Genomic DNA, 27885 nt, shown 5'->3' with positions numbered 1-27885 from the left:
ATGTGTGCATGTGTGTCCTCTCTCCCTCTCAAACAGTCTTTTGATCCGTTGCCTCCGGAGCTGTTGAGGCAGATGCAGAGTCTTCCTGGGTCTTGTCTAATCCCTGGCTGTAGCCTCGGTCACCTGACTGCGAGCCGTCTTTTACCGTGACGGCGGCGTTGGAATAGGATGCGTCTATACTTTCATATGGCTCTGATGTCCACTAAGAAAGAGAGAGGAAGCAGAGAAAAGGCATCAGAAAAAATATTCTTTTATAGCATGTACTGAACACCAGTTAATTCATAGGGAGATACACTTAATCACATTTTTTATTGTTTGAGGCTGTTTTCCAACAAGCAAAACAATATGAAAACTCATTTCACATGGACCTCAGTCCTCAGTAAAAGGTCATGTTGTAATGAGAGGAAAATAAGCAGTGACTTTCTTTGTCCACCTGTTGATCTGTTTCCTACCTGTGTGGCTCTGCTGCTCGACCTGTGCGAGGGTCCGATGGCGATGTTGACGCTGGATGAGGACTGCGTGTCAGTGGTGTTGCCCCCCTCGGCGGCGGACAGCCCAGAGATGACTAAGCCACTGGAGAAACTACGCTTCCCAAACAGCAGGCTGAGCGTGGACGAGGACGAGGACACCTGGTGAAATGCACCACAGAGCGAGAATATGACACTCTTGCATATAACACAAATACTCAAATGATACAGAAAGACAAACATACTCATGCACAAACAATTATCAGAGACAGCACCCTGTGTCTAATAATAACTTGTAGTCAATACACTGTAATCACATGCTTTGGCCATCAGCTGTGAAATTGTTTCTTGGATGGTTTTTTTATAATAATGAGAAAGCTGAAACCCTGAACCTGAGTTTAAACTGCTGATAATGACATTAATTCGCTTAACATCTGCACAAACAACATGTTATTCAGTTTCTTTATCATTTAACATGACACTATTTTAACATACTGCAGCTGTGACATTGTGTTGGCAACTTTGGCAATTCCTGTGGTTTCTCTTCATCTTAAGCACTATATGTTCCTCTCACAAGTTTTGACAATTTTCTGACTTGTAAGAATCAGGATTGGACCTGATTAAACCTGAGGCTCACTTTTTATTTAGAGATCTTGTGGTAGGTTTGTGGACAGATTGATCACCACTACACTGTTTTTTATCTGTCGTCTGTCATCATTATTGTATTGAAATGTTTTATGTATGAAGTGAATAGGTGTGTAACAAGGTGCTACCTGGCTGGAGCGCTGCTGATGCTGTGCTGCCTGGAGCTGCGAGCTAATCCCACCAGCCCCTGAGAGGCGGGGGACCTGAGGAGAGAGAGAGATCCTCTTATTGCTTTATTGTCTTAGTATAAGAACATTAAAGCAATTACAACTGAGCATACTTAACAGTTCATGTGTACGTGTGTGTTTACCTGGGAGAAAATAGAGGCTATGGAGGTGTTAAAGGACAGTTGACTGTTGGACAGACGCTGGACGAGCCCATGGTTGGAGCCTGATTCCAGAATGGGCCCCGATTGGCTGGTGACGGGGGGACGCTGACTCTGAGGCTGCACTGACCTGCTGCGATACTCCCTCCTGGCTGGAAAAACACATGATCACACATTGTCATAATATGAAATACGAAATAGTCATAGGGACAAAATTGTTTGTTGTATTTTGTACAAGCAAATCATTTAAAAATAAAATAAGTATGTGAAATATTTCAGTTTTATGACTGAAATATGAAAAAGTGATGAAATTAGGTATGAAAAAAAAAAAGTCAACAAATTCCATAAAAAGATTGAAAACTAAGAATGCATCAGTCCTGTCGTCCATCGTTCTGACTTCTCTGTCCTAGCTGTGGCTCTCAGCCTTGAACCCATTGGTTCCTTCTGAAGTCGTAAATATTTAAGAATGAGTCACTTTTCATGGGATTTGTTGACAATGAGAAAAAACACAGAATAACACTGGACTTGTGCCTTTATAAGATGCAATGATGACCAAACTTAGATCTAGATCTATCTTAGAGCCGCTAACATTGGACAACATAAGCCAGTGGGGTCCAGAGACCTCCAGGGAAATAACTTTTCACTATAATTCCATCCATAGGTAACACAAGTGACTGAATGTGTGACTGTCTGGTCATGGTATTTGTACACTTTCTGTAATAAAACATCTAAGACCAAAAATGTTATCAAATGAGGGTCTGTGGTGACAATTTAGGGGTCCATGATGTGAAAAAGTTTGAGAAATACTGACATAAACTACTCGTCATACCAGACAAATGGTAAATGGACTGTACTTATATAGGGTTTTTATAGTTGCTATGACCACTCAGCGCTTTCACATTACGTGTCTCATTCACCCATTCACACTAATTCATACACTGATGGCAGGGGCTACCACGCAGGGTGCCAACCTGCTCATCAGGAGGAAACTAACCATTCATACACATTCATACACCGTTGGCGCAGCAACGGGAACAATTTGGGGTTAAGTATCTTGCCCAAGGACACATTGACATGTGAACTGGAGGATCCGGGAATTCAACCACCAATCTTCCAATTGGTGGATGACCGCTCTACCTCCAGAGCCACAGCCACAAATAGTTTAATATAAAAAGATCCTGTTTAAATGTGTGGCACAAAACTCCTTTGCACAGGTTTATTCTGAGAATAAAGATTGAGTTAGGAAAACAGTTTGAATGAGGTTCATGTTAAGGTTACAGACTTAGAAATAAGTGTAGTCAATAAAGGTTTACCACAAGGATAGTGGGATGTGTGTATGTACCTGCATTGTGGTGTCTGTGGCTGTGTGTCGTCCTGGCTCTGTGCTGGTAGAGGCTCAGGCTGTTGGAGGTGACGGAGGACGGTCGGTTGTGGCTCAGAGACGACGAACCGCCAGCACCGCAGTCCACATCCTCCATGTTCACGCCACTGTTACAGCTGGTCAGGTTGTCCTTACGGACCCTGCCGAACACACACACACACACAGCTTTGATTTATTTATTCATGTCCACATCAGTGCAAAAGACACAAACTGGCATAGGGCCATAAAAAATTTAGCAAGCCTCGACTTTTCCAGCTGGTTAACCACACACACACACTCACACACACATAAATTTACACTCAGAGAGGAGAGAGATATGTTACATAACTGTGCTAGCATATGTGACACACACTAGCGCAGTCTTCCTCTTAAATTAGTTAAATGTGTTCTGGCTGACAAGGCACGGTCCGTCTCTTTGGCTACTTAGTGAAATTAAGACAACGCCTTTAACTCAAGGCCGATGAAACAGGATTAACAATCTAATCTGATCTGAAAGGAAAACCACCGCTCTTAAGAAGCTTAAGAGAGAGCCACATGGTCACTAAGACACACACACACACCATTAGCTGACCTGCAGAGGTTAATGCAGAGCCTATACGATAAGCTATGCATAATATGTAAAGGAGAGATTGAGAAGTAAAAGGGAGGATAAAGGGAGAGACGAGAGGTGAGGGAAGGATGTAGAGCTGGAGGAAGAGAGCGAAGAAGGGGAAGGAAGGAGCGACACTGCTGCAACAGCAGAAAGTCAAAGCTCTTGGCTGCCCTCCCAGTCTGCAAAACCGGCTCTCAATTTCTGTCAAGTGTGCACTCCCGCTGTCCCCACACATGTATTTAAATCTACATTAAATTGGCAGGGAAGTCTCTCACCAGCATCGACTTCTTGCACCGAGTGAATCCACAGAGAAGCACTCACTCAGCAGGCAGTCGGAGCATTACACCTCATCCAGAGTGATTTGTGCCAAATACAGCCACATTAATACTGTATATGGACTTCTGATGTTAACATCATGTCATGTGTCATCACTACTTTTTGCCTCTTAATAAGGACAGCTCCAATTTGGAGGGCTGCAAAATTAGATACTCTAATTTATAGATGTTTGTCTGTTTGTCAAGCCTCTTAAGATTAATGCATGGACATTTGTGATTATATTCATTTACTTTCTTTCTTTCCTGTGTTGCAGAAGTGTTTGCAATAGTTATTAGTTACTGCACCATTCAAATATTTTATCATGAAATGTTAATTTTGTTTTTCGTTTTTACACTGATGCTGAGCAATAATGCTCTGAAACTGGTTCCGCATGTCCTCTGAGGCTGATGATTGTGGGAAGTATGAAGGTTTTTAAGTGTGTGCTCGATTTAGCGGAGTGTCTTCAGAGTATCCAGAGTTTCTTATTTAAAGACCCTCAGGGAATCGTTGCTTGAGGAACTGAACTCATGACCTTAGAGTTAAGGCATCATCTCTGGACCTATCAGACTGAACTAAATAAAAATTGATGTGGGAGTCTCTTTTTCTATCTTTAGCTTGTGAAGAATGCTAATTGAGCAGAGTCACAGGGCGAGTTTTGGTTGAGGTGGAGCCTCCAAAGATGGGCTTTGCCTTTTAAAAGTATTACAGATGGCACTCATAACTGAGGTAGGAGATATTTTAAAATGCAGAAATGTATTTATTATCAAGTGCTGACCGTAGCCATTTAGAGCAGAGCCAGGAACGAATGGAATCCAAGCTTAAAGCCCCTCCTCCAATGCTGCGGAGCGTACGGTGCGTTCCTGCGTACGATGTCGTCAGTGGTGACACATACCTAAAAACAACAGGGAAACAACTCCAGCAGAACTGTACACACTGTATAACAGTATTTCTGTGTGTGTTATTATGGTGAGCTGATTTCCATGAATGCAAACTTTCAAACAAATTCGGTCATAAAACTCTGTGACAGACACATACATGGGGTAACCCAGCGGCTGATCGCAGGACGAATTGACCATGTTCCTCAGGGCTTGCTTTGAGTTCTGGATGCTGCCACGCTCCGGGTTTCGGTTTCGTAAGAACACCAACTCTTGCTGCTGGCCCGCCCACAGACCTCGCACACACTCCTTATTGATCTGCAGAGAGAGACAAAGAGGTGAAGAGATGGGATGAGACAAGACAGATCCGTTTTTTAACAATTCCCTGAATTTCTGGGTCCCTCTTGTATAGTAATTGTATTGGATTTTATTTAGATGTAACTATTCATGATTGTAGCTTTTCAGTTTGCAAGCAGTTTGTTGACATTTCTGTCATTCTTTTAGGTGAGTGGGAGGTATCCATGGCTTTCACTGACTTGTAATTATAACTAGAAGCTTCTTACTATGGTTTGAACAATTTGACGTGATGACAGCATTTCGTTTTACACTTGGGCCAAGCACGGTGACCTCCTGAAGTCTTATCATCACTGTGACGTTACCAGGCAACCAGCGGACACTCCAGGAAGTCACCACAGCCAGACACGAAAATAGTTCAGCACATAAAAAAGCATGCAGGTGTTTTCAGCACACGATGCAATGTGTTAATTAGAGGTGCTGGTTAGCAGGATGCAGAAACTTTTCTTTTATTATCATCTTTTGTTGTTGAACTTTTAAAACTTTTTGCTGAGAGTTAGCCGGAAGTTTGAGCACTTAGGAGTCGTACCCGCTGAGTCAAATATATTGATCAAGAACCCTTTTAGTGTAATTTTTGCAAGCATGCACTTCTCTGCCTCCATTCATTCAATTCCTGCAGAAGAGCATACTGTATACTGTTAGATACTGCAGATACTGTTCAGACCTGCAGTACTATGTTTTATTACATCAGCCCAGATTGTCCAACACAAGGACACGCTGCAAAACCTTGTCCAGATGGGTATAGGCAGGAGGTTTTCATGCCATATGCACACAAAGTTGACTAGTCAGACCTTACAGGCAGTCAGGGACACATCTCACATTACTCATTCCCTTTCCAAACCTACATTTTCTGCCTCTGTGATATCTAAGCAGTCTGTAAATTGAAATACCCTTCACACATACGAAGCTTATTTCTATTTCCAACACCCTCCGCCCTTTTACCTTGATGACCTTGAAGCTGAGGTGGCGTTTGTACAGCATGATGATCTTATACTCGTCCGTGCCGTCATCGATCATGTGTCTTAGCGTGAGCAGCGTGTCGCGGCTGGATAGCACCGCCTTACGCCAAGCTGGGTCACTCTCGTGGCAAATGACCAGGCTGCTGCGGTAGTTTGTGATGGCTTCATACAAGATAGATGCCTCCTCGGTCTCCTCCAGACATGTGAAGTGATCCTTAAGGAGCACAGGGGAAAGAGGCATGATGGAGCACTTCAGGTTTTAATCAAATTTATAGAAAAAAAGGACTACTGCAGGGATGATAAATGACCATCATGAGGACCTAATTTGACCTAATTAAATGAGGCACAAATGTTTACAATACAAAAGAAACAGTGATAATCTACAGATGCACAAGCAGAGCAGAGGGCACTTAACTGTACCTGGTGCAGTTTGAGGCTCATTCTGACTGCAGGAGCAACAACCTTCTGCAGGAGATCCAGATCAGTAAAAACCCACTCATCTTTCGTGGCGATGCGGAAGTCGCCTTTAAACAGGGTGTTGAAACCGTACAGGAATGACTCCAGACTTTGGAGGTAAATGGTGGGGGTTTGTGGGGAAACAGAGGAAGGGTAAAACAGATAGAGAGAAAGAGAGTAGGATTATGGAAGTGTGAAGTAGAGTTTAAAATATAAACCAAACAAAAAAACAGTCATTTGAGAGCAGTCACAGAAACCTGTCCCAACAATTGTGGATGGTTGAAGATTTAGAAGCTGATGCCCTCTTGTGGTGAATGTGTCTAACTGCAGATAAATATCTGCTGCTGCTGTCTATTAACTGATTTCAATCCTGTTTTTACTTGACATATTTTTACGAGCTTTGCAGGAAATCTGTACAATTATGTCATTTATTAATTTAATGTCCTTTCTGATGCAAACCTGAGTGCATAAAAACACACTTTATTCTAGTTAATACTGTGTTTTTAGATTCATTAACTGTGATTATTATTTAGTTAGAGTTACTTTTTCTGCTTTTTGTCTTTTACTTCTGATGTTTTAATCAATTATGTTATAATCTCTATAACATTCAAACAACTTAATAAGTGATTACAGGTAATTCACAAATCTATTCTATCTGTATTGAGCTATCTTTGGTGTGACATTTGTGTGGCTCAGGTTTACCTGTTGGACATGTTGTGTGATGCCGTGCCGAGGGATCTCCTCCCCAGGACCGAGAGAGCATAACACAGAGTCACCAGAGGAGCGTCTTCATCGCTTTCCACAGGCTGGACACAAACACAAACACAAACTTACTATAGGACTGACATAAAGATAAAGTTGAACATTGAGGACAGACTCTACTATAGGCCATTTCTTGTTATCATATTTAGTTTTCTTATCATGACCAAAGGATTACAGAAGTTGTGTGACTTCCAACTGTAATTGGAGCTTTTTTTCTTCCTATAATACAACTTTTGTTTTCCATTTCCAAGAATTAATTGTTTTTTTAATTATTTTTAAAAATGTATTCATTATTGGAGTGCTTTTCTTCCACTAACTCCTGCTTCTTAAATGTGAATTGATTCAATGTTATTTGTTAGTTTTCTTAGTCTTCTATGACAGTAAACTAGATATGTTAGGTTCTGAAGTTTTGAGCAACAAGAAATTTGAATGTGTGAGCTTCAGGTCAGAGAAATTTTGAAGGGGCTTTTTCACAATTTTCTGACAGTTTAAAGATTAAACGATTGATAAATTAAGTGAGGAAGTGACTGGCAGATTAATCAATTAGAAAAAACATAATTATTCTTAGTTGCAGGCATAATACACAGCAATATAATACTGTGATCCATAACACGGTTTGTGACATACTGTCTCCATCTTGCCAGCACAGTACTGGATCCATTCCAGGTAGACGTTGCAGAAGCTGGCACGTGTCACCCCCTGCAGGCAGTGCACGTAGTCCTCATCAATCTTCACACTAAAAACCTGAGGATCACGCTCAATGTGGTGCCACTTGGTGTAGGACTGCAGCGCCTCCTGGACAGCTGCATCCTTCAGCCACGTGGACAGTTTGGGAGATTGGACCAGATAGTAGATAATACTCTGAGAGAAGAGAGGAAAGATGGAGAGATGGAGGGCAGAAAGGTAAGAATGAAGGAGGATGGTGGAGAGTGAAGGTGATACGATTAGACAAAAGCAAGATATTCAACATGGGGAATGTGAAAGAGAAAGAAATGTGCATTTGTACAGATTGTGGAAGCTGCTGAACACATCTGGAATCACTATTGGCAGGCTTCCATTTGTTATAATGATTAATGCATTGGGTATTGGTCTATCTGCCGATTAAACTGTTTAACCTTTTGGCAGGGAAACCTTTAAAGGCCTGTTGAGAATAGTGGAATATTCAATTTTCAGTCTGCCACTGGAGAGAGAGACTGAATATGTCAAAACGTGATGCATTATTAAAGCTGCACTGAGCTTCTTTCAATACCCGTGACTCTAAATTACAGCAAGAGAGGAAAACATAGGCTTAAATACACAGAAATCAAAAAATATCAGAATGTCAGCCTTAGTAATAATGGTAATATCCTGACATGTATCTAAATCATCTGAAGAATGTGGAAGGAGTTGTGTAAAGCATCAGAACACAAACACACTCATCTCCTGTGTGTTTCACATTGGAGTTGAAGCGTACCTTCAGGTAGTAGGTGATGAGCAGCTTTCGAAGGTCGTAGACTTGCAGCATGGTAGCGGCATTGTTCTCACTGATGCTGTAACCCTCCAACAGGTACTTGGTGGCCATCACCTCCCAGGCCAGCCAGCGCAGGTTGAAGGCCGCGTTGCACGACAACATGTGGGGCAAGTGGCCCGGCTCACAGCAGCAGCATGCGTCGTCCTCCTCCACACCCTCCGTGATGGCCTCCACCTCTCGCTGCTGGCAGTACGTTCCTGTGATGGAGAGAGATGGACGTTAATTCAGAGAGACGGATAGAAAAAAAAGGCGGGATGGAAAAGGCGGAGAGGGATGGTCGAACTGTACCTCTGAACTCAAGACCTCTCAGCTGGAAGGTGACCAACCCGTTGCCGATCTCGATGAGGTGGACAAGGGCATTGAGGTAGTCTGAAGCCAGGATGAAACAGTCTCCGGCACTGTAGTTGCCCCATCGGCCCAACATAAGGTCCCCACAAAGTGAATGCTGCAGCGAGCGTGTCAGGTACTCATAGAAGATGGAGTTTAAGTTATTATCATCACACCCTGAGAAAGAGGGACAGGCAGAAAGAGTAAAGTTAGATGAAAAAGATGCTTAGATTAAGTTTAGCTGCTTCTTTTCCTCACTAATTCTTAGTTAACTTTTTCACATTTTCATAGCATTGAACTCTGTTGAAAAGTTATTTGAAAATATATATTGCAGAGGTCCTGAGACTGGAGGTAATCAAAAAATCCTGAAATGAATGTAATAGTAGTCACCCGTCTCCTTATCCACTTGAGACACCAGTCTGCTGTTGGAGTTGTCGATACGCTTTGTGCTACAGAGGATGAGAGGAAAAAATATTAAAGAAAATTCAGCCCCCAAAAGATTGACGAGACATGGTAATCAAAAGACATCTTTCATACTGTGTTGTGTTATACAAAGTGCTGTCGTGTAAAGTTGAGTTAATAAAACTTTGTATCTGATGAAACAACAAGCTTACACATCAGATTTAAGTCAAACAAAAACCCTGACAACCAGAAAATGTATTGCAGTGAAATTGTTTCCAAGAATTTCTCATAATATCTGAACTCTGCCTTATTTGATTCAGTCTGAGAAACAAAACAGCTTACAGTATTTGCAAATGTACAAAACAGCAATTGGAGACATTTGAAACTATATACTTTAAGATGCTGTTATCCATAGCTTGTCTCATCTAGTATCTAAAGCATCATGATGTGACCCCAGGAGAGATGATGCTGTCAATACTATTAATTTCATGAGTTTAATCTCATCATACTGACAGCACAGTCTAAATATAATCACAGTCTACATCACAACAAAGCTACAGGAGTATTTTTGGAGTGCTTTCAGCAAGCTGAAGTACAAACAGTCACTCGCATCAATAAGTAAGAGGCAACACAGGGGTTGGATTGTGTAAGTGTGAGTGAGAGAGAGAGAGAGAGAGAGAGAGAGAGAGAGAGAGAGAGAGAGAGAGAGAGAGAGAGAGAGAGAGCAGGATGGTGTCTGTCTGCTAATCTGCCAAGCTTGACTCAAAAGGATGAGACTGATTCTGCCCTAAGTAAATAAGTAAACTGTTAGATGTGACAAAATGCACACTCAATCCATTAGTTATGAGAAAGACGTCCACATATTAAAGAGGAATTGTCTTCACTCATCATCATTCATATTCAGACAGCAAGAACAAGTATGTGTCACATGGACACAGTGAACAGCACTTCTCATGTTAAATATTAAGTTGGATGACAAATATTAACTTTAAATTTCATTCTTGAAATATCTTTGTTTCATAAACACTAAGGAGGCAACAGCAAAATAAAAGAAGTAAGGGATATTCTATATTTTGGTTTTTGTCAACAAAATCTCATGAAAAGCCTGTTACTCTCAAGACATAAATCTTTAAAAATGGTTCACAAGTATATAGTGTCATGTATTGAATTATTTCTATAAACAGCCTGGCACTGTGGTGTTTAGCAAACCTTACTCAAACATGAGTAAACTGTACATTTGGGAACTATTTTCAGCCACGGATTAATACACATTTGGTGCACTTGTTGGTATTTAAAATCAGCAAGACGGCCATATGTGGGATTGAGTCAAAGTGAACTACAATGATGGTGCAACAGTGGCTCATTGATGAGTTCTTAATGGTTTTTGGACAATAATGGAGGGAGTAAGCTACTGTATATCAGGCTTTGGCTACACATGTAGTAATTGTTAGTAGGCTAAGTTAATTGTTGATTTTGGTCTTCTCATGTGATTTGTTGACAATATACTTCTTTAACTGCTTTTCAAGATTTCCTCACATCTGGCCTGATAACGCAAGCAAACAATCTTCAGTGAAGACTCCAGGCTGTCTATAAAACTCACTGCATCAGGCTCTTACTTGTAGTTTCGTTCCCAAAACTTGATGGGCCGTGGATAGGAGGAAATGAAGATGGCGCTGCCCAGGAAGGGAGCCAATGGGGTGTAGAAGATGGTGGTGAGCAGAGTCTGGAGCAGGAGCATGGCTGAGTCTGGATACACACACGCCAGTCAAGAAAAAAGCAAAGCAGGTACTGATGCACTCTCTCACGCACATACAAATACAGGTCTTGAGAGAAAGGATACGAGGCACTGCAAACGGCTGAGCAAAGGCATGGAAAGCACTGCCCCAGGCGATCTGCCAGGGAGCGATGTAGACCAGGATGAAATGGAGCTTTAACAACAGCTCACGCATCTGGAGAGAAACAGAAACAGCACACAGTCAGTCCCAAATAATCAGAGGGCAACAAAACAATAGATGTTTTAAAGACAATAGATGTTTTAAATTTGTGTTAAGAATCTGTTTTTCTAAACTGGAATAACCTCACAGAATATAATTAAGTGATATCTATCACATTCCTTTGCAGTCACTGCAAATGGAAATGAATGCAGTACAATGTTTGTATGTCTCACTTAAAAACAAAACAAAACCCAATGCAGTTTAAAATTTCACACCATTAGAAGTGTCAACATTGGACAAAGAGAATATATGTTTCTGTTGATCCTGTTTGTTTTTATTACTGACTCTTCTTTAAAGTGCCCCTCCTCAGTGGTTTGATGATGCAGACAGATGTTCCGACTTCTGATTTTAAGTGTATCGAACGAACAGGTAAGGCTACAAAAAGATGGATCCTACAATTCCCACAATGAAGGTCAGGGATGAATTGAGATGTCAAGAGTCAAAAAGAAGTTTCAAACCATCAACACAAGCAGACATGATACAGTATGTGTCTGTTTACTGGAGTGTGTTTATCTGACTATTGACATTTTCATTCCTACTTGTGTGTTTCTTTCATTGTCTGTGTACTGTGTGCGTTTCCATTTTTTCTGTACCTGTTGGTCTCTGTGTTTCTGTATCTTAAAGATAATCCCTCTGTCAGGATGCACACCAATATTTTCTCCCACATACAGCACATTAGTTTACACACACACACACACACACACACACACACACACACACTCTCCTATATATCATCTGTTTTCTCACCTTGTGGAAGACAATGGACATGATGAAGAAATCCAGGAGAAAACTCTCAGAGGCGTGCGGACAGTCGAAGTGGAAAAAGATGAGCGTGAAAAGCAGGGTGAGGAACTGGAAGCTGGGGTCGCAGAAAGACGAACGCAGAAGTTTCAGCCCGGCAACTGTCGTCAGGAGAACATCGCAGCTGGAGGAGGGACAAACAAAGTGAGTTAAGACAACAGATGACACGCACAGATGGACAGGCTAGCTTTCTGTGTCCACTCACTGGATTCCCAGCTTCTTGCGGTGACTGAGGGCGAAACCGTCGTTAGTGAGTGCGCTCAGTATGATGGCGGGGTACACCACGTACTTCTCAAAGCACAGGAGCCCCACGTACAGTCGCTCGAACCACATCAGTACAGCATCCTCTTTAAGACAAGCAAGGAGAACAGGATAAGAGTTTTTTTACAGCAAGGAAAGATGGAGTTCAGGTGTTTAAGAAGCTTGCTTTGTGTTTACTTTGGCTCTGGAGGTGATGTTTTTGGCCTTGTGTGTTTGTATGTTTGTCTGTTAATTAACAATTTATTTCAAAAACTTTTAAGAGATTTCAGTGAGATTTGGTGGGCTGACCTTAATCCAGTATCCAAAATTTAAAATTTTGGCATAGCTTTTTTTTCAACACTCATACAAACGTTCAAAGAACATTAACCAAATGTGTGCATAAACTATTAACATGAGCACAAAAGAAGTCATTTATTTATCTCTAGCCTTGTAAGCAGAGTGGCTCTGTGCATGGCTAAGTCAGTCCACCACTTTGATCCAGACTAAAATATCTCCAAAACCATTCGAAGGATAAACATGGAATCTAATACAGACATTAAGGTTAATGAGGTAAGACGTATTCCTCTCTTTACCTTTCAGAACATTTTTGTTTCTCGATGAAATATTTTGACAACTAATTGATGGATTGTTGTAAATGTTGCTGCAAAAATTCAGGGTCGAGGATAAATTCAGATTACTGATTAACTCTTGAATGCATTGCACAATTGCAACCAAATTTAGATGACACGTACACACATCTACACTGAGCAAGCCTGCACATTTTGATGGCATTTCATCACAGGGGGGCACAATAGCACCATTCATTTAAAAAGCCACATCTCAGCAAACTAATATTCACAAGTCACAGCTTCCACCTGACTATCAGCATTGTTGTGGATCTGAACCCAGATGCAGATTACACGTTTTTTTTAACCAAAAAAAGCACACACATGATGCTGTTGATCCAGGGGTCTGCATGCATCATTAACAACAATTCTAGGTTTTGTACAGCAGGCATGCTGACCTCTGGGCTCAAACTGGTGGTACTCCTTGGTTTTGAGGACCGGATGGGAGATCCACAGCCATGGGTGATGTTTCCTTAGCTGGGGGATCAGGTAGTGGGTGACAAACCCCACTGTCACCGCCAGTGCATACAGCACGATGGTCACAAAGGGCTGGAAACAAGTCGATATATAATGAAAGAAACATGAAAAAGAGAATAATTTAAATATATGAGATATATAGTTAATCAGCAGACATTAACATTAAAAAAATAAAAATAAGGCAAAGTGACAGGGAAGCAATTAAGAATCTCACCTTGAGAGACAGGAACACAGTACTGGCAGTGATGGCAAAGGTTAAGATGTAGGCGACAGAGCACACAACCACATCCGAGAGCAGAATCTCCTTCTGCAGAGCACAAGAGGGAAAGAGAGCTGCAAACATTAATAATCCACACTGAATGAAAATTAATTCCTTTGTCAGACTCATTTAGGTGTGTGATTATTTCTTTCTAATTATACTGAGCCTTCAGTTTTTGGAGATCAAAGCAGAAGCAGCTTGAGAACAGTTAAGAGCGTCACAATCCCCATTAATACTGTAAAAGGCGGCTGGAGGCTTGTTTCCTCTTATGCATAATTCCCCGTAATCACAGACAATGATCAACAGCAAACTCTGTTTTATAATCCAGCTTGCAACATTGACTTTAAGACACACAGCACATAAGAAATCCAGGACTTACTGTTGGTGTAATGTTAATGAGTATTGATTTTTAAGTGATAATTAGCCTGAGCTGACATGAGCTAATATGGCTCTGGGCTGCTGCAATTCAAAACCATAAAAACTGTTCAATGAATGCTCAGAGGAATATAAATTATCCCTGTGTTTGTGTGTTTGTTTATGCAAAAATAAATGATCCAAATAGCTGAAAATAACCTGAACCATTACCCTTCCACTAATTACATTATTGATAAAACAAAGCAGTATTAACTTGGGTTCATCAGTTTATTTCTACATATTAATTCTTGGTTACCATAGAGTTCTGCAGTTTCTCCGGCAACGGGTCTTTGATCTCTGTGTCTTCCTCTTCCTCTTCCTCAGTCTCCACCAAAGCAGGCATTACCTTCGACTTGATCAGAGATCTGTAAATAAAGTTGTCACATGTATAAATTAAGACATTAGGAATGTGAGTTGTTTAGAATAACTGATTTTTTGTTTGAACCCCTAAAACAGCTGAAAAAAACTTTTAATAAATAAATTTAGGTTTTCACATGTTAAGTATTTACTTGGATGACTTGATTTATCCAACTAATTCACATACTTCTTATAGTTTGGCTTCTTATTTTACATTACTGGATAAGCGGTAGAAGACGATGACGATGACTACAAATGTCCATATTTGGAGGTGGCAGGTTGGTGGATGTATAGATAGATAAGAGGCAAAAAATGCTGCATGAGACACATCCTCGTTCCAACTGCAAGTTGGGGGATTTTTTGTCATCGTGTTGATGTTTCCAAAACGACGAAAGTTGTCTACCTCTAAGGAAATTACATTAGTAACTTTATCATTTATGAAATCATTTTAACATAAACCATGATATTTCCCTGACCATGTATAACCGAAATGTTGTGACTCTTTTTTTCTTGCCACTGTGCTTCCTCATGTGGGAATGTTGGGTCTCTTTAAAATTATTTTATTATTATATATACCAGTCAAAAGTTTGGACTAACCCTTTCTCATTCTCATTTGAATGGGAAAGTGTGTCCAAACTTTTGACTGGTACTGTTTATACAGTATATACAATGATGATACTTACAGCAGTACAGAGGGGTCACTGCTCTGTCGGCTGAGGTGGTAGGAGAAGACCACCAAAAGGCCACAGAAACCAGAGAATAAGGCCGGGGTGTGCTGCTCATCCCACGGTTCCTGTGAATCATACCATCATGCACTTTTTACAGCTGCTACTTTTAGTTCTTCACAGTTTAAAAGCTTCAACAGTTCTTCCCCCAGCATCCTCCTTGTAGTGAGTTTTTTAAGGGATGACTAGTAACACTTAGTGTTTCACTGCAGCTCTGCTTTGTTCCATTAGCAAAGCTCTCTGGCTGCAGGCTATTTATAACTGTACTCCATGTTTTCTTCTAATCCTACAGCCAGGAGGATGACCGAGAACACAGATTCAGAGCAAAACTCAGCGGAGAGTAGAGGACTGTATTCACATCCCCTATGTTCTCGTTCAATCCTGCAAGCTCTGTTTTGTTTGGTTTCAACAGGATATGAGAGTACCTTGAGAGCTCCGAAGCAGAAACCGTACAGCAGAGACAGAGCGATAAGACTGCGTAGGATGCTGTAGATTGCAGAGATGAGACTGGTAGCAGCTGAGACACACAAAATAGAGTGAAGATGAAAATACATGTAGTAGTACTAAACAATAATGAACAAAGATTAGCTTTTATCTTAGTTGTATTGTATGTTAGTGTGTGGTTGTTCAATACCTAAACATATGCACCCTTTTTCATACATAAATGCAGTGATTCTTTAATTATCTTTTTAAACTATGTATTATACAGATTTTACACATATCGATCAAATTAGAGCCCAAAATCCACAGATGCATCCTTAAATAACAGTTTACAGTAGACAGACAATTTAAATGTATATTTATCACAAATCTGAATTCATGATTCACAAAAATTAGAAAAAAGATTTACTAACCTGTCCCACCAAAAAAGTGCATGTCAATCTGCTCCAGCACATAGATGGTGAATGTGTTGATTTGCGGGAAAAGGCCCACCAGGAAGATGATGGGGAAGCAATGCGTAAAACCTGTTTTATGCATAAATATGTATAAAGAATCCTTTAGCAAGAAAGTAAGTAATAAACAGGCATAAAATTGAGCTCACTTAGATTTGTTAGAAAGTCAGACAACATGTGTATCTGTGCTTATGTGTATTTTTGAGCATGTGTCTCTCCTGGTACATTTCTCCCTACCCACTAGCAGGTCTCGCAAGAAGCCCAGTAAGTCATGGCAGACGATGGTGACCCCGTACATGGTGGAGACGGGCAGGTCCTTCCTCCTAAGCAGCTGTTCCAGAAACCAGATTAGAGCACAGAAGATACAGAAGTAGGCCGCTCGGCTGTAGGCTACCAGCTGGTTGTGACCCTGGAGACGCACACACATATGAACACACATAGGTTAGGATGTTAGATAAAGCAGTTGAGCTCAATCCTGCTTTAACACAGCTATTTAATTACCAGCTACAGCATGATTATATCAATATGAGATGACAATGACTATTAGGAAATCACTGCTATAAAGTTGGGTTATTTAAAGTTGAATGTCCATACGTTTTGCATTTTGATGTGTTTTCATAGCAACATGGCACAGTAAGAAGAGCTCCAAAAAGGTCAAGGCTTATGTACTGTAGCCACATTGCTGGTGCAACAGTCAAACATTTTTAAATCATTAATATGTAAAGAGCAACTGTATTGAACAATGTAAAAAGAGAAAACATGCTATCAAATGAAGAGGAGCAGCAGTCACAAGTACAATCAAATCCACTTTGTATGGTAAGCTTGAGATATCTGATCCTCTGATAATATATCATTTCCATGCAAACTGGTAAGACTTATTTGCTTCAAAGTTTTGATTTGTCTTTGCAACAATTCACCAGTGGTTCAGTAACAAAGCATTATTTAACTCACATGTGTTGGTGAAGCTGCATCTGGTTGAACACTCTGGAAAACGAAACCACACATGCCAACACTGAATTACCATATTTGCACATAAATGTGAAAACTTGTTTTTTTAAACAGAAGTGAAAGTGAGTGGGAGCAAATAGGAACTGAGTCTGGGGTCATGTTTTATTTTTAATATATACCAGGTAACCATGGCACACATTAAGATTCACATCATTTATTTTTAATTCCTCAAATACTATTCATGTAGGTTTGTGGTAGCAGTAGTAGTAAATAATCCATCCATTCCTAAGTCCATCAAAGAAGACATTTTGAACAGAAAAAAATATATTTTCCTTAGTTAATATTAAACTTCAATTTCAGAAAATAATAGCTCAAAGCCACAGTTTGCAGACTTGAGTTATAGTTTACAGGGGGAGTGGTTAGTATCCTGTCTTCCTGCATTAGATATAGTATCTTCTTACCTTCAATAAAGAGTACTGACAGCTGGCAATGACCAGGCAGAACTGGAAGACCCAGAAGTCTTTGAAGCAGCCGTCGTTGAGAAGCACAAAACCAAGGAAGGAAACCAGGAAGGCCATGAAGACGGCGACTAGATTCTCCAGAACCTCTTGGTTTCTACACAAACACAACACACAGTCAGCCAAAAACATATACAGTATATGCAAGTGCACTCAATTATATACAGACAAGTAGTGCCCAGTTGATTAATTCAATCAGAAAAACGTGACTGAAACTGATCCCCAAAATATGCTCAACAGTGTTTTTAGATGGCACTCCTGTACTCCAAGCAGACAATCATTTTCCAGTCAGTGTCAGCAGAAAAGATAATGCACTAAATAACAACACAGACATGGCACAATGTAAAATGTAAAAAGTTAAGAAAAATTACTTATGTATATATCTTTAAAATTCAGATTTTGTCCAAATGATGAAACAGTTTTACATTAATTTCAGATAAATATTAAAGTAGCGTACTTATGAATCTGCAAGCTGGAGGATGTGAATGATGAGTTTCCAGATGTGGGAGTTTGATATTATCTGTCCAACTGAGACTGAAGCATGTGATTCATATATATATATACTGTACCTGTCCAATAGGGCAAGCAGGGTGAGTCGGTCATATAAAATGTTGATCCACTTCCCAGGAAACAGTTTGAGTTTGTAATAAATCTTCCTGGTTGGTTTCTCCTGGGTGGAAGTCTCTGATGATTCATCCAAAGAGTCCTCTTCCTGCCCCACACACACACACACACACACACAAATCATTTACACGAACATGAATTCAACTGCATTACATACAGGAAACAAGGAGTATATCTACACAATTTCCTATGAAGTATAATTCGAAACACAGTCAGAATCATTGAAGGTTACACAATGTGCAACACAAGTAGTCGAGTCTACTTGAGATGAAAGCATGGTTTAGAAATTCATGGATGCAACTGCAATGAAAAAGAAAAGAGAAACAGTAAAAGTAGATGGACACCTGGAAGATCTCAGGGTGCGTCCTCCGTGGCCGTAGTCTGTGCGCAGGGATGATGCGTCGCTGAAAAGGACAGTCAGCGTGACCGCCCACCAGGCCGTCCTGACACTCCGAGTTGGAAGAAGTTGAAAGCAGGTCACTGAAGACACAGGCACAAAACAGGCTGATGTTAACACACAGAATAGGCCTGATTACATGCAAGCTTCAAAACATGGAAGGAGTGGGAAAAGGTAAGGTGGTATTGTTGAAAGCACTGGAGGAGATCAAGCAGGTAGAAAGCATGGGTAAAGGAAGAACATGAGATGAAAAATGGCAGGAATAGAAATTCATAAAAATTATGGGCAAAAAGAGAGTGAAATAAATAGCTGACAGTGGTACCACATGTTGCCAGTGATGAGCTCAGCTCCTAGCGGCAGGTTGAGGGCTCTCTCTGCATACAGCTTTCGAGGCCTGTCTCCTGGTAAGACAAACACAAAACTAGTCAGAAAATATATATTTCAGACATCCATTTGATCAGCAGTAAAATATTTTATGTGGGATTTGAAGTGATTTGTAAATGAACCATCACAGCAATACAGACAGAAATCAGAGAATGACACAACTGACCAGCTTCACATTTTGGAGGCAGTCCAGAAAGATGCTATTTAATCCACCAGATTTTTGATCTGTTTCAAAAGCAAAGCCATCAGCTGCTGGCAGAGCTTCCCACACATACTGTATGTTTGTGCAAAAGATCAAAACATGATCTGACCATCACAGCACAAATAGATCCCCAAACCAATGAAGAGGATCATACTGACTGAATGCATTAACATCACCTCATTGTTGACTATGTGTGACTTATCTCAGCTTGTCTCCGGGACATTTCCAGGAACTACTTGCAAGATTATGTAAATACTAACTGTTGATATGGTTCAAGGGTAGCTGCTTACTGTGTACAGTATGAAAGGTATAGGCCTCTTCTTTGTTGGTAGCTTCTGGTCTGCAGATGACCTGCAGCATGGAGCTCTCTGATTGAGAGGTTTGAGAGGGTAGAGAATCATAATCCGGATCCTTTTCTCTGTCTGTCTGAGGGCTGGATGCAGAAAACACAATCAACTGGAGATCCTGGATACTTGAGTCTGTAAGTGTGTATAAGAGCTACTGTAAGTGTGGGTCTGTATCTGAGTGGATTCAGCTGTGTCGATAAAGCATATGAGTGTATAGGCACCTGTACCTGTCAGGGGAAACTATCGGGATGTGTGTAGGTAGTATGGCCTGTAGAGTGTCAGTAGCCAGACTGGTGGGTGGTTTAGGTCTCTCTAGCTTGTTGTCTGAGTTGGGCGATGTTGTCGCCTCATCTGGTCTGGAAGTTGCTGTTTGATTCTCTGTAAACAGGGCAAATTAATTTTGGAAAGATCAAATTAACAGAAACAGGAATTTTTTCATGAAATTAAATATAAAGCCCAACCTGATGGTAACATAACGTTGGGAGGAATTTGATTTTAACATTGAAAAGTGGACCTGATATAATGAAACTTTGCTCTGTGCCACTAAAAGTTGAGGATTGAATGATGGGTGGATGTCATGATGTTTCTGGTTGAAATGGGTGGGTTCAAGCCAATGTAAGTACACATCATATATTGTTTTACATGAAGTAAGCATGAATGAAAACATGATATGAATGAATACAGAGACATTTTTTGTATTTTTTGTTATATTGTTACATAGCACCATATGAATGGTATGTCATTTAAAGGGCTTAAAAGGGCATTTTTTTCATATTACTTATTTTATCAACTGAATTAAAAGACTACAAGCCCATTAGCTGCCCCTACAGCCTGTGCTGAGTGACTGACTGTCCAACATTAGCATCCTCAGAGACTAGAGAGGTTAAACATGACATTGAAATGAATATAATAACATGTTAAGATTAGGTGTACCTACAGTATAGCAGTAATACTGTAGGTATAATATGACAACAGTAGGAATGCAATTGCAGCTCATAAGTCAGAGCTGACACTCCTGAATGCACTTATGTCTAAACAGTGGAGAAACCAACCCTTTAGCTGGCCTTCACTCTCCTCTGAAGTCCCTGCTTCCTCTTTGGTCTCTGGACCCTCCTCTTCCTGTGTGATGGCCCCTCCCCCTCTGGTGCTGAGGGATCCCAATAAGGAAACAAACTCCAAGAAGTTGGATTCATTGGGAATCTGGCCCTCCTTCGCCTCAAGATCTGACTTGGAACTGGTCATGGTGGTCTATCAGAGAGACAAATATTTGTATGTATGTACAGACAGATTCATGGAGGTTACCAGATCAGAGACACAGAAATAGAAGCAGTGCTAAAGTGCCAACATACTGTGTTATGAGAACGATCTGAAAGCAGCACAGCATCTTTCCCACTGTCCATGCTTAGCCCACGGATGTGAGTCCTTCCCCCGGGCCCGTAGCGGCCCAAAGCTGGCGGCAGGCGTAAGAAACCTTGTGGATCCACATTGGAATCCAGAGGGTCCGTATCATCAGGTTGGGAGTTGACGTCGATGCCAGATGAGCTGTTGTCATTGGTCAGCTGTGGGCTTGGTGTGCTGTCATTTGTCAGCTGCAGTCCAAGATGTTCCTGATCCGGATCCGGACACTCCAATGTGGTTGACTCAGGACTGATTGTTTCTCTACATAAGTGAAACTCTTCACTTTGGCTTGCTGTCTGTTGCTGTTTCAGGGTGGGATCATCCTCTGAGCCTGCTGCTCCTTCACCATCTTCCACTTCCTGCTTCTCCTCCTCCGGGGAGTCAAAGGTGATGACGGGGATCTTGATGTGACATTCTCCTGCATCCTTCTGGGCCTGATGAGACACACACAGACATGTTACACAGACTGTAGTCTTTACACATAACAAAGCCTTGTTTACGAAACAGTCTTCCCACCAGCAGTAGTCGTAAAGACATGAACTGGTGCTAACTTCTCCTGCATCTCCCTTTAGATTTGAACACTACAGTGTGGTCACAGTGAAATACTGTCTCTGGGTTTCTGCACACACACTTGAAGACTTGAAAGTGAATTTCCGTGGATTGTTAAGTGCTGACTTATGTTACCACTTATCAAGTCTGTCCTTGATGCACACTAGAGTATTTGGCATTTGTGTTTTCCATGGCAAAAAAGAGGACCGATTTCCCACCTCATTTTCATTCAGCAGCAGATCCCAAACATTTATTTTACTGCAGGAGTTTCATTCCAATAGTGATACATATAATTAACAATTGCTTGATGCTGCATAGATAATTGGGGTAAAATCAGGGTCAAGAATAATACAATCCAATGTACAGTAGTCTTTACACATTGCATTAATAAAACAGCAAATGCACAGGATAATTAAACCCATAATAAAACTACAGATCACATTTTAAGCAATTAGCCTTCCTTGAAAATATTGTAATTTCACCTTTTTACAAACTCTGTGGATCCAAACACTGTTCAAAAATAAATATTTTTTATTTTATTTTTTACAACTATAAATTGTCCGGGAATCACAAAGTTTCCAAAGATAGCAAACATGTCTAAGCAAAATTTATATTAAAATATATATATGATTTAATAAAGCTACTTAATGGTTTATGGACTAAAACTGTTACCTGTGCGTTCTCCAGAAGGCTCTGCTTGACGCTCTCCTCCAACTGAGCTGCAGTCTGAGGGTCGCAGCTCATGGTGATGATGATCTTCACTGTGTCGCTGTCGTCCAGGCGAGCAGACACAGGCGTTGGGCCAGAGTTGTCTACGAGAACCACTTCAATCTCATCAGAACAATATGTCTCCTCCAGTAGCTCAGCCTGACAGACAACAAGAGACAGACAGAGGGAAGAACTATTTCCATGATGTACAAAATAATCATAATGCAATGATGTATTTTTAATAATATAACCTCTTTTCAAGCATGAGCAACATGTATGTAAAAGTCACATTACGTTGCATTCAAACCTTGCACACATAACTACTGATACAGTATATGACCTACCTGTACAGCAGGTCCTGGGATATTGATGAGTTCATCTTGGTGGTCCTGGGGAGTCTCCAATGAGTTGTTGTTGGCATCTGAGGGCTCTTTTTGCCCCTCATTCTCCTCTTCGCTCTCATCTTCACTTCCCTTGGAGGGAGGGAGACCTTCATCAGCTGTATCCCTGTCTGTATTCTCTTTATCATTACTTTTTTCAACTTTTTCTACCCTGTCCTGCTGAGAGTCTTTCTCTAATGTTCTTTCCTGTTCTGATTGCTCTCTGTCCGTCCCTGTCAAAGAGATCTGAACGTCCATTCCCTCTTTCACAGCTCCAGTGTCAATTATTTCCACGTCCATTTTCCCCGTCCCACTAGCAGATCCAGGCCGCATCTCTTCTCTCTCAGCGCGAGATGGGGGCCTCTGCTGGGCCTGCAGCAGGGGGGCGGACTGGTCGGGATTGGGGCTGGAGAGGTCATCTGGAGAAGGTTCTGGGCTTGGGTGTAGTCCTCCCTCCACAGGCTTCTCCTCTGCAGCACACTCACCCTGCCCTGGAATCAAAAAAGTTACATTGTAAATTTGAAGTGTAACAATAATAAACCCACTCAAATCCTAGCTTTATCTCTTTTAAATAAATTCAAACTCCTGCCAACATGCCATGGAAATGTTGTCTCATATTTGGTTGGATTGGCATCATCAGCTATTATCTGTGTGGCAGTGCTGCCACTCAAACAAAATCCTAAATCAGGCCTTATCTGAGTTTACCACTGACAGATAAATAGCTTCCAACTGCAATAAAATGAACTCCAGAAGATACAAGCATTTTGATAAAATTGTGCAACCATTGGATGCAATGCACCACAGTGTTTATCGCCCCTTTTTTTGGATCAGCTGACTTTGCTCTGACTAATCTGGAGTGCATTAGGTCATAAATTTACGGGAAACAGTCAGCTGGTCTTATTGGCTGGCTAACTGGCCCGCTGCTAGTTCTGTGCTTGTCTGAGCATATTCACAACAATGATGTGTTAGCAGAAAAGGAAGTTTCCACTCTACATTGTCTAAGGAGTCATCCAGTACATTACGGAAGAGGAACAGAGAACATGTTTCCCCAAAGCACACATATGAAGCCTTAATAGGTACAACAACAGTGATTTGCTGATAATGTTCTGGGGTTAAATATTGCACTGCTGAGTCTTAATGCTGTCTTTAAAATTCATCAAAATGTTTGTGTAAACACATGAAAATACCATGAACACCAAACCAAATTCCCTTTGGCCCTTCTTTTTTTTTTTTTTATCTCTGAAGTCATTAGATCTCAGTCAATCATTCAGCCAATCCAGCACCAGCCAATCATCCTCCGCTCATTTTAATCAATATGAACCCCATTTGTCTGAAGGACCTACTGAATATGTTATATTTAGAGAAGAATTTCAGTACTTTAAAAATGCCTTAATCTGGTTTTACAAATGTAGCAACCCCTAAATAAATACCCTTGCTGCTTGAAATTGGAAGGCAATCTATATCTATGATGATAAACTAGGAAATTAGGTGGATGAGGCAGTCAGAGCGGGATTATCAAGGCTCTTTTTTGCTCACCTTTTCTCACTGTTTAAATTGTTGTTTTAAATTACTGTTCCTATGTATAATCTCATTGTGATTGAATGCCATTGGCTACACGTCCTTCGGCTACTCAATTGAGCTACAACAAAATTATTGTTAGCTGTACATTTGAAGCACTATTTGAACAACAACTTCCCCTGGGAAAAGATATCAAATGGATCAATTCTAGACTGATTTTCAACTTTCACTCCTCTATTTTTGATCTTATCATGCACCCTCATTAGTAATATGCCATGCTGACTTCTGACGCACAGGTTTTTTGAAAGAATTTAGCAACTCTCATGATGGCCTGCTTTCCCCAAAACATGCAGATGGATGACATATAAAAAGAAAATGGATGAGCATCAGCAGGTGTTCAGTTGTGCTTTAGCATATGACTCACATCATTTTCGCAATCTAACCATTCAGTGACCCTTCCTGCCCTCTATAGAAGCATTTTTTAAGTTTATCCACTCATTTTTTTTTTCCTTTAATATGTCACCCATCTGTATCTTATTCAAAATTAAAGAGAGAACAGCATTACCTTCCACAGTCTTCACCTCATCTGATTTTGAACACTCCTGTAAGCAAAAACATGTACTAAAAATTAGGCCATAATATGACAGTCTGAATTGTATGTTTATGTTGGCAGGTGTCACTCACCACCCCAATCAGTCCTGAGTCGGTTTCAGTCTGTTTCACTGTCACCTGGATCACCGGACTGGGACGCTTTCGAGCCAACATCGTCATGGCAACACTGTCAGGAACTGTGCTGCTCTTCCTATTTAGACAAAGACGAGAAACAGGGGGGGAAAGTAAGTGATGAAGTGAGAGAAGCAGAGACATATGGGTGGGGAATCTGTCAAAATTCATATATCAATACGTCACTTTTAGAGGAAATCATCCGACCTCCATTCCCAGCCTCTCGTGTTTTGAATGCTAAAATATCCTGATTAATTGAGATGAGGAAGTGGTAAAAATACAATTTTTTTTGTCAAAGCTGGCTGTTTCATCTCTCCACACACACACTTCAAAGACTGTAACAAAATCAAAAAAGAAATGCACACATGCAGTGAACAGGAAGCAGTGGATTTTCTTTTATTAGTCCCTTTGCAGATCAAGTGTGTCAGAGCGAAGTGGCCGCCTGAAGATCACTGACCTCCCCTCATTAGCTCGCTCATTCACCAAAGCTGTACTGAGTCTTTGAAATGAAGTGGAAAGAATTTGTATCCCACTCTGAGACACTTGATCACGAAACCAATCCCATCTCAAAGAAAGAGAGGAGGACAGTGGGAAGAAATAGACACATACAGAAAGAGAATGGATGTAAAACATGGTAAACCACTCAGTCATACTTGCTAATAGTGACATTCTAAAAGGAGATCTCAGGCCTAAATGTACAATTTCATGTTAATAATTAAATTATAGTCTTTAGAGATTTAGCCCTCTGGCCTAGATTTCCTAACCTGGCAGATGAGCAGAATCACTGGTTTGTTGAGTATATATAATTTCACCCTGCACACATCCATTAAAATGTGAGCCCACATTTCTCAGCTACTCCAGATTGATCCCACTGACTGTGACTTTAGGAGATGTGACATGTGACTGTAGAGGTTTACCTGATGCCAGCGGGCAAGCAGGAATCCGAGGCGTTACTTTTCTTCTCCGGAGCCTTGCTGAGGTCAGAGAGGCTGCTGCGGACCACCGCCTCGCCCTCGTCGAACATCAGGTGCAGCCGGTAGTTGGCCAGCTTGATGAGGATGAAGAACGCAGTGATGGAGGTGCAGTAGATGCTCAAAGCCATGGTGGTAGGGGGCAGGGCCTGTGGAGAGTAGAGAAGAGGAGAAGTTATTCATCATATTGAATCAACATCTCATCTCCATTTGATGCTATAAGAGCAGTGTTTAATTGTATGCTTCATAAACTATAGCAGCCTGTTCCTGATGAAAAAGTACCAATTATTTCTTCTCATCTTATTGTATGTATGTAAAATACTGCAAAAGGGTAATGCTAATTCAGTCACATCGTTCTCACAGTATATTACAGGCTTGTAGAACCAAAAGATTTAATTTCATTAACTGATAAATGAATGGAGATTATTGATCACAAAGGGAGAAATGGCCCATAGCGAAGAACAGAAAGATTAAAGACAAAGTATCTGCATCATGCTGGTACATGAGTCATACCGGTCTACAGCCAATTCTTGCTGGGTTGGATGCTATTAATGTCTGCAAGTACAACTTTTAAGCCGAAATCTGTCATCCTCCTGCAACTGTTCTTATATGGTTGCTTGTCCCTCAACTTTCTATTGTCATTTGCTTAGCTCTGTGTGTTGTGTGTGACCTTCAGTTAAAATGCTAATAAACTTGAAATTTGAAACATGTCTGCATCTCTCCCAGCAAGAGCTTATGCTGTTGTTTTTTTTTTGCTGGGGAAGCAGTGGGTGTTTTCAAACAGACTGTGAAACACTGTCTGGAACAACACTTTTTGTTAAGCTTCAGCAGGAAAAATACTTAAACAGCTCAATTTGCCTTACTAACTCTCATTTATATGTGGCTATATGTGAACACTGGATCGGTGGATAGCTTTTCACATTGCTTAACCTTAAAGTTGTACAGCAGCACATTACAGATGAGTGACGGTTTCTGGTTATAAAAAGAGGATGTTTACTGGTTTGCCTACACACTAGTCCTGATTTATTGTATCCGAAACAGACTGAGGGGAAGAGATGTTGGATGCAATCATCTCACATAATCTTAATCTGCAAAAAAAATAATATCTAATCTGGATAAATTTAGATGATGTACCCAATGTTCAGACACAGTACTGAAGTTATTTCTATTCACACTTCGCATGATCTGCTCACATCCAATAGGCAGTTACGCTTTCAGTGCATGGCTGCTGCTCACATCATACCATCTATTCATTTCAGGAAGTGGATGAGACTCGTGAGTACACTGTGTCTTATCAGCCATGCTTCATCACAGCTGAGGTCAAGGCATTTGACCTATGTGGCGACTCTTTTCTCTTTGTTCATGCTACCATCCTGCTGTATAAAGGGTTAGGGTTGTTTTACAGAGTGAAAGCACAAAGGTCACTGAGTAGGTGCCTTGAAAGAAGGGGTTTTAATTTGACTGTATGATGATCAAGAATGCCTGAATCATCTTGAAACTGTACAGGCTGTATCTCAGATGGGTTGGGTACTGTTTAGATATTATTACTGAGAGTAATGCAGCCTGTGTTGGACCTCAAAGGCCATCACATGACAATTTTTGGATCCACAGTTTCATGCTTCCTGGCTCTCCCACTGCCATATCAAGGAGCAGCCATGCGTTCAGTCACTGCATGCAGGGGAAAATACTGCGACAGTGCCTTTTCCTCTAGCTGAGTATTTCCCTCAGTGGCAACCAGACAATGCATGATGTTAGATTATTGCAGAGCCACGTTTATCCGTGAGAGGATAAAAGGGCGCATGGGAAAAAAAACAAACCCAAAACGTTACCTAGGTATCGTCGTGAGCACATCACACCCCCTTCGCGGCCTTAATTGAACGTCATATTCCGATCCCAAATTAAAACTCACCAGATGGAGAGACAGGGGCAACATCAGGAGAAATATCCACAGATAGAGGTGGCAGGAGTTGTTGAATTTGTTCTGGTCCGGGTCGTGGTACCAGCCCCCGGTCAGAGATGCCCAAACCCCCTGACGCAGGGTCTGCACAACCTGTGAGCCCAT

The 27885-nt window shown here is 41.0% G+C and overlaps 1 protein-coding gene across 2 annotated transcripts; it reads right to left on the bottom strand.

Annotated features, from left to right (window-relative positions):
• Positions 1–28: 28 nt before the first annotated feature.
• Positions 29–27885, bottom strand: pcnx2 (pecanex 2). Of its 2 annotated transcripts, none has more exons than XM_053332786.1 (40): positions 27733–27885; positions 25770–25972; positions 24814–24931; positions 24695–24731; positions 22576–23102; positions 22196–22390; positions 20926–21408; positions 20647–20824; positions 19804–19954; positions 19520–19662; positions 18966–19044; positions 18591–18726; positions 18192–18334; positions 17566–17719; positions 17108–17140; positions 16394–16565; positions 16118–16228; positions 15689–15780; positions 15222–15331; positions 14438–14546; positions 13723–13815; positions 13430–13580; positions 12371–12512; positions 12112–12289; positions 11211–11319; positions 10987–11116; positions 9359–9417; positions 8930–9145; positions 8585–8838; positions 7759–7992; positions 7072–7175; positions 6334–6478; positions 5897–6127; positions 4761–4918; positions 4501–4617; positions 2780–2958; positions 1423–1589; positions 1241–1315; positions 453–629; positions 29–202 (listed from the first exon to the last, which is right to left on the bottom strand). In XM_053332786.1, exons 1-40 carry the CDS (start codon positions 27883–27885, stop codon positions 29–31), a joined length of 6420 nt encoding a protein of 2139 aa, XP_053188761.1. The 2 variants fall into 2 exon arrangements, with proteins under 2 accessions (XP_053188761.1, XP_053188762.1); XM_053332787.1 differs by having other exon boundaries at positions 20926–21399; positions 22196–22384; positions 22582–23102.

Source organism: Scomber japonicus, chromosome 14, assembly GCF_027409825.1.
Source record: "Scomber japonicus isolate fScoJap1 chromosome 14, fScoJap1.pri, whole genome shotgun sequence".
Taxonomy (NCBI): domain Eukaryota; kingdom Metazoa; phylum Chordata; class Actinopteri; order Scombriformes; family Scombridae; genus Scomber; species Scomber japonicus.
The sequence above is the reverse complement of the archived record's forward strand: the minus strand, read 5'-3'. Positions and strand labels throughout refer to the sequence as shown.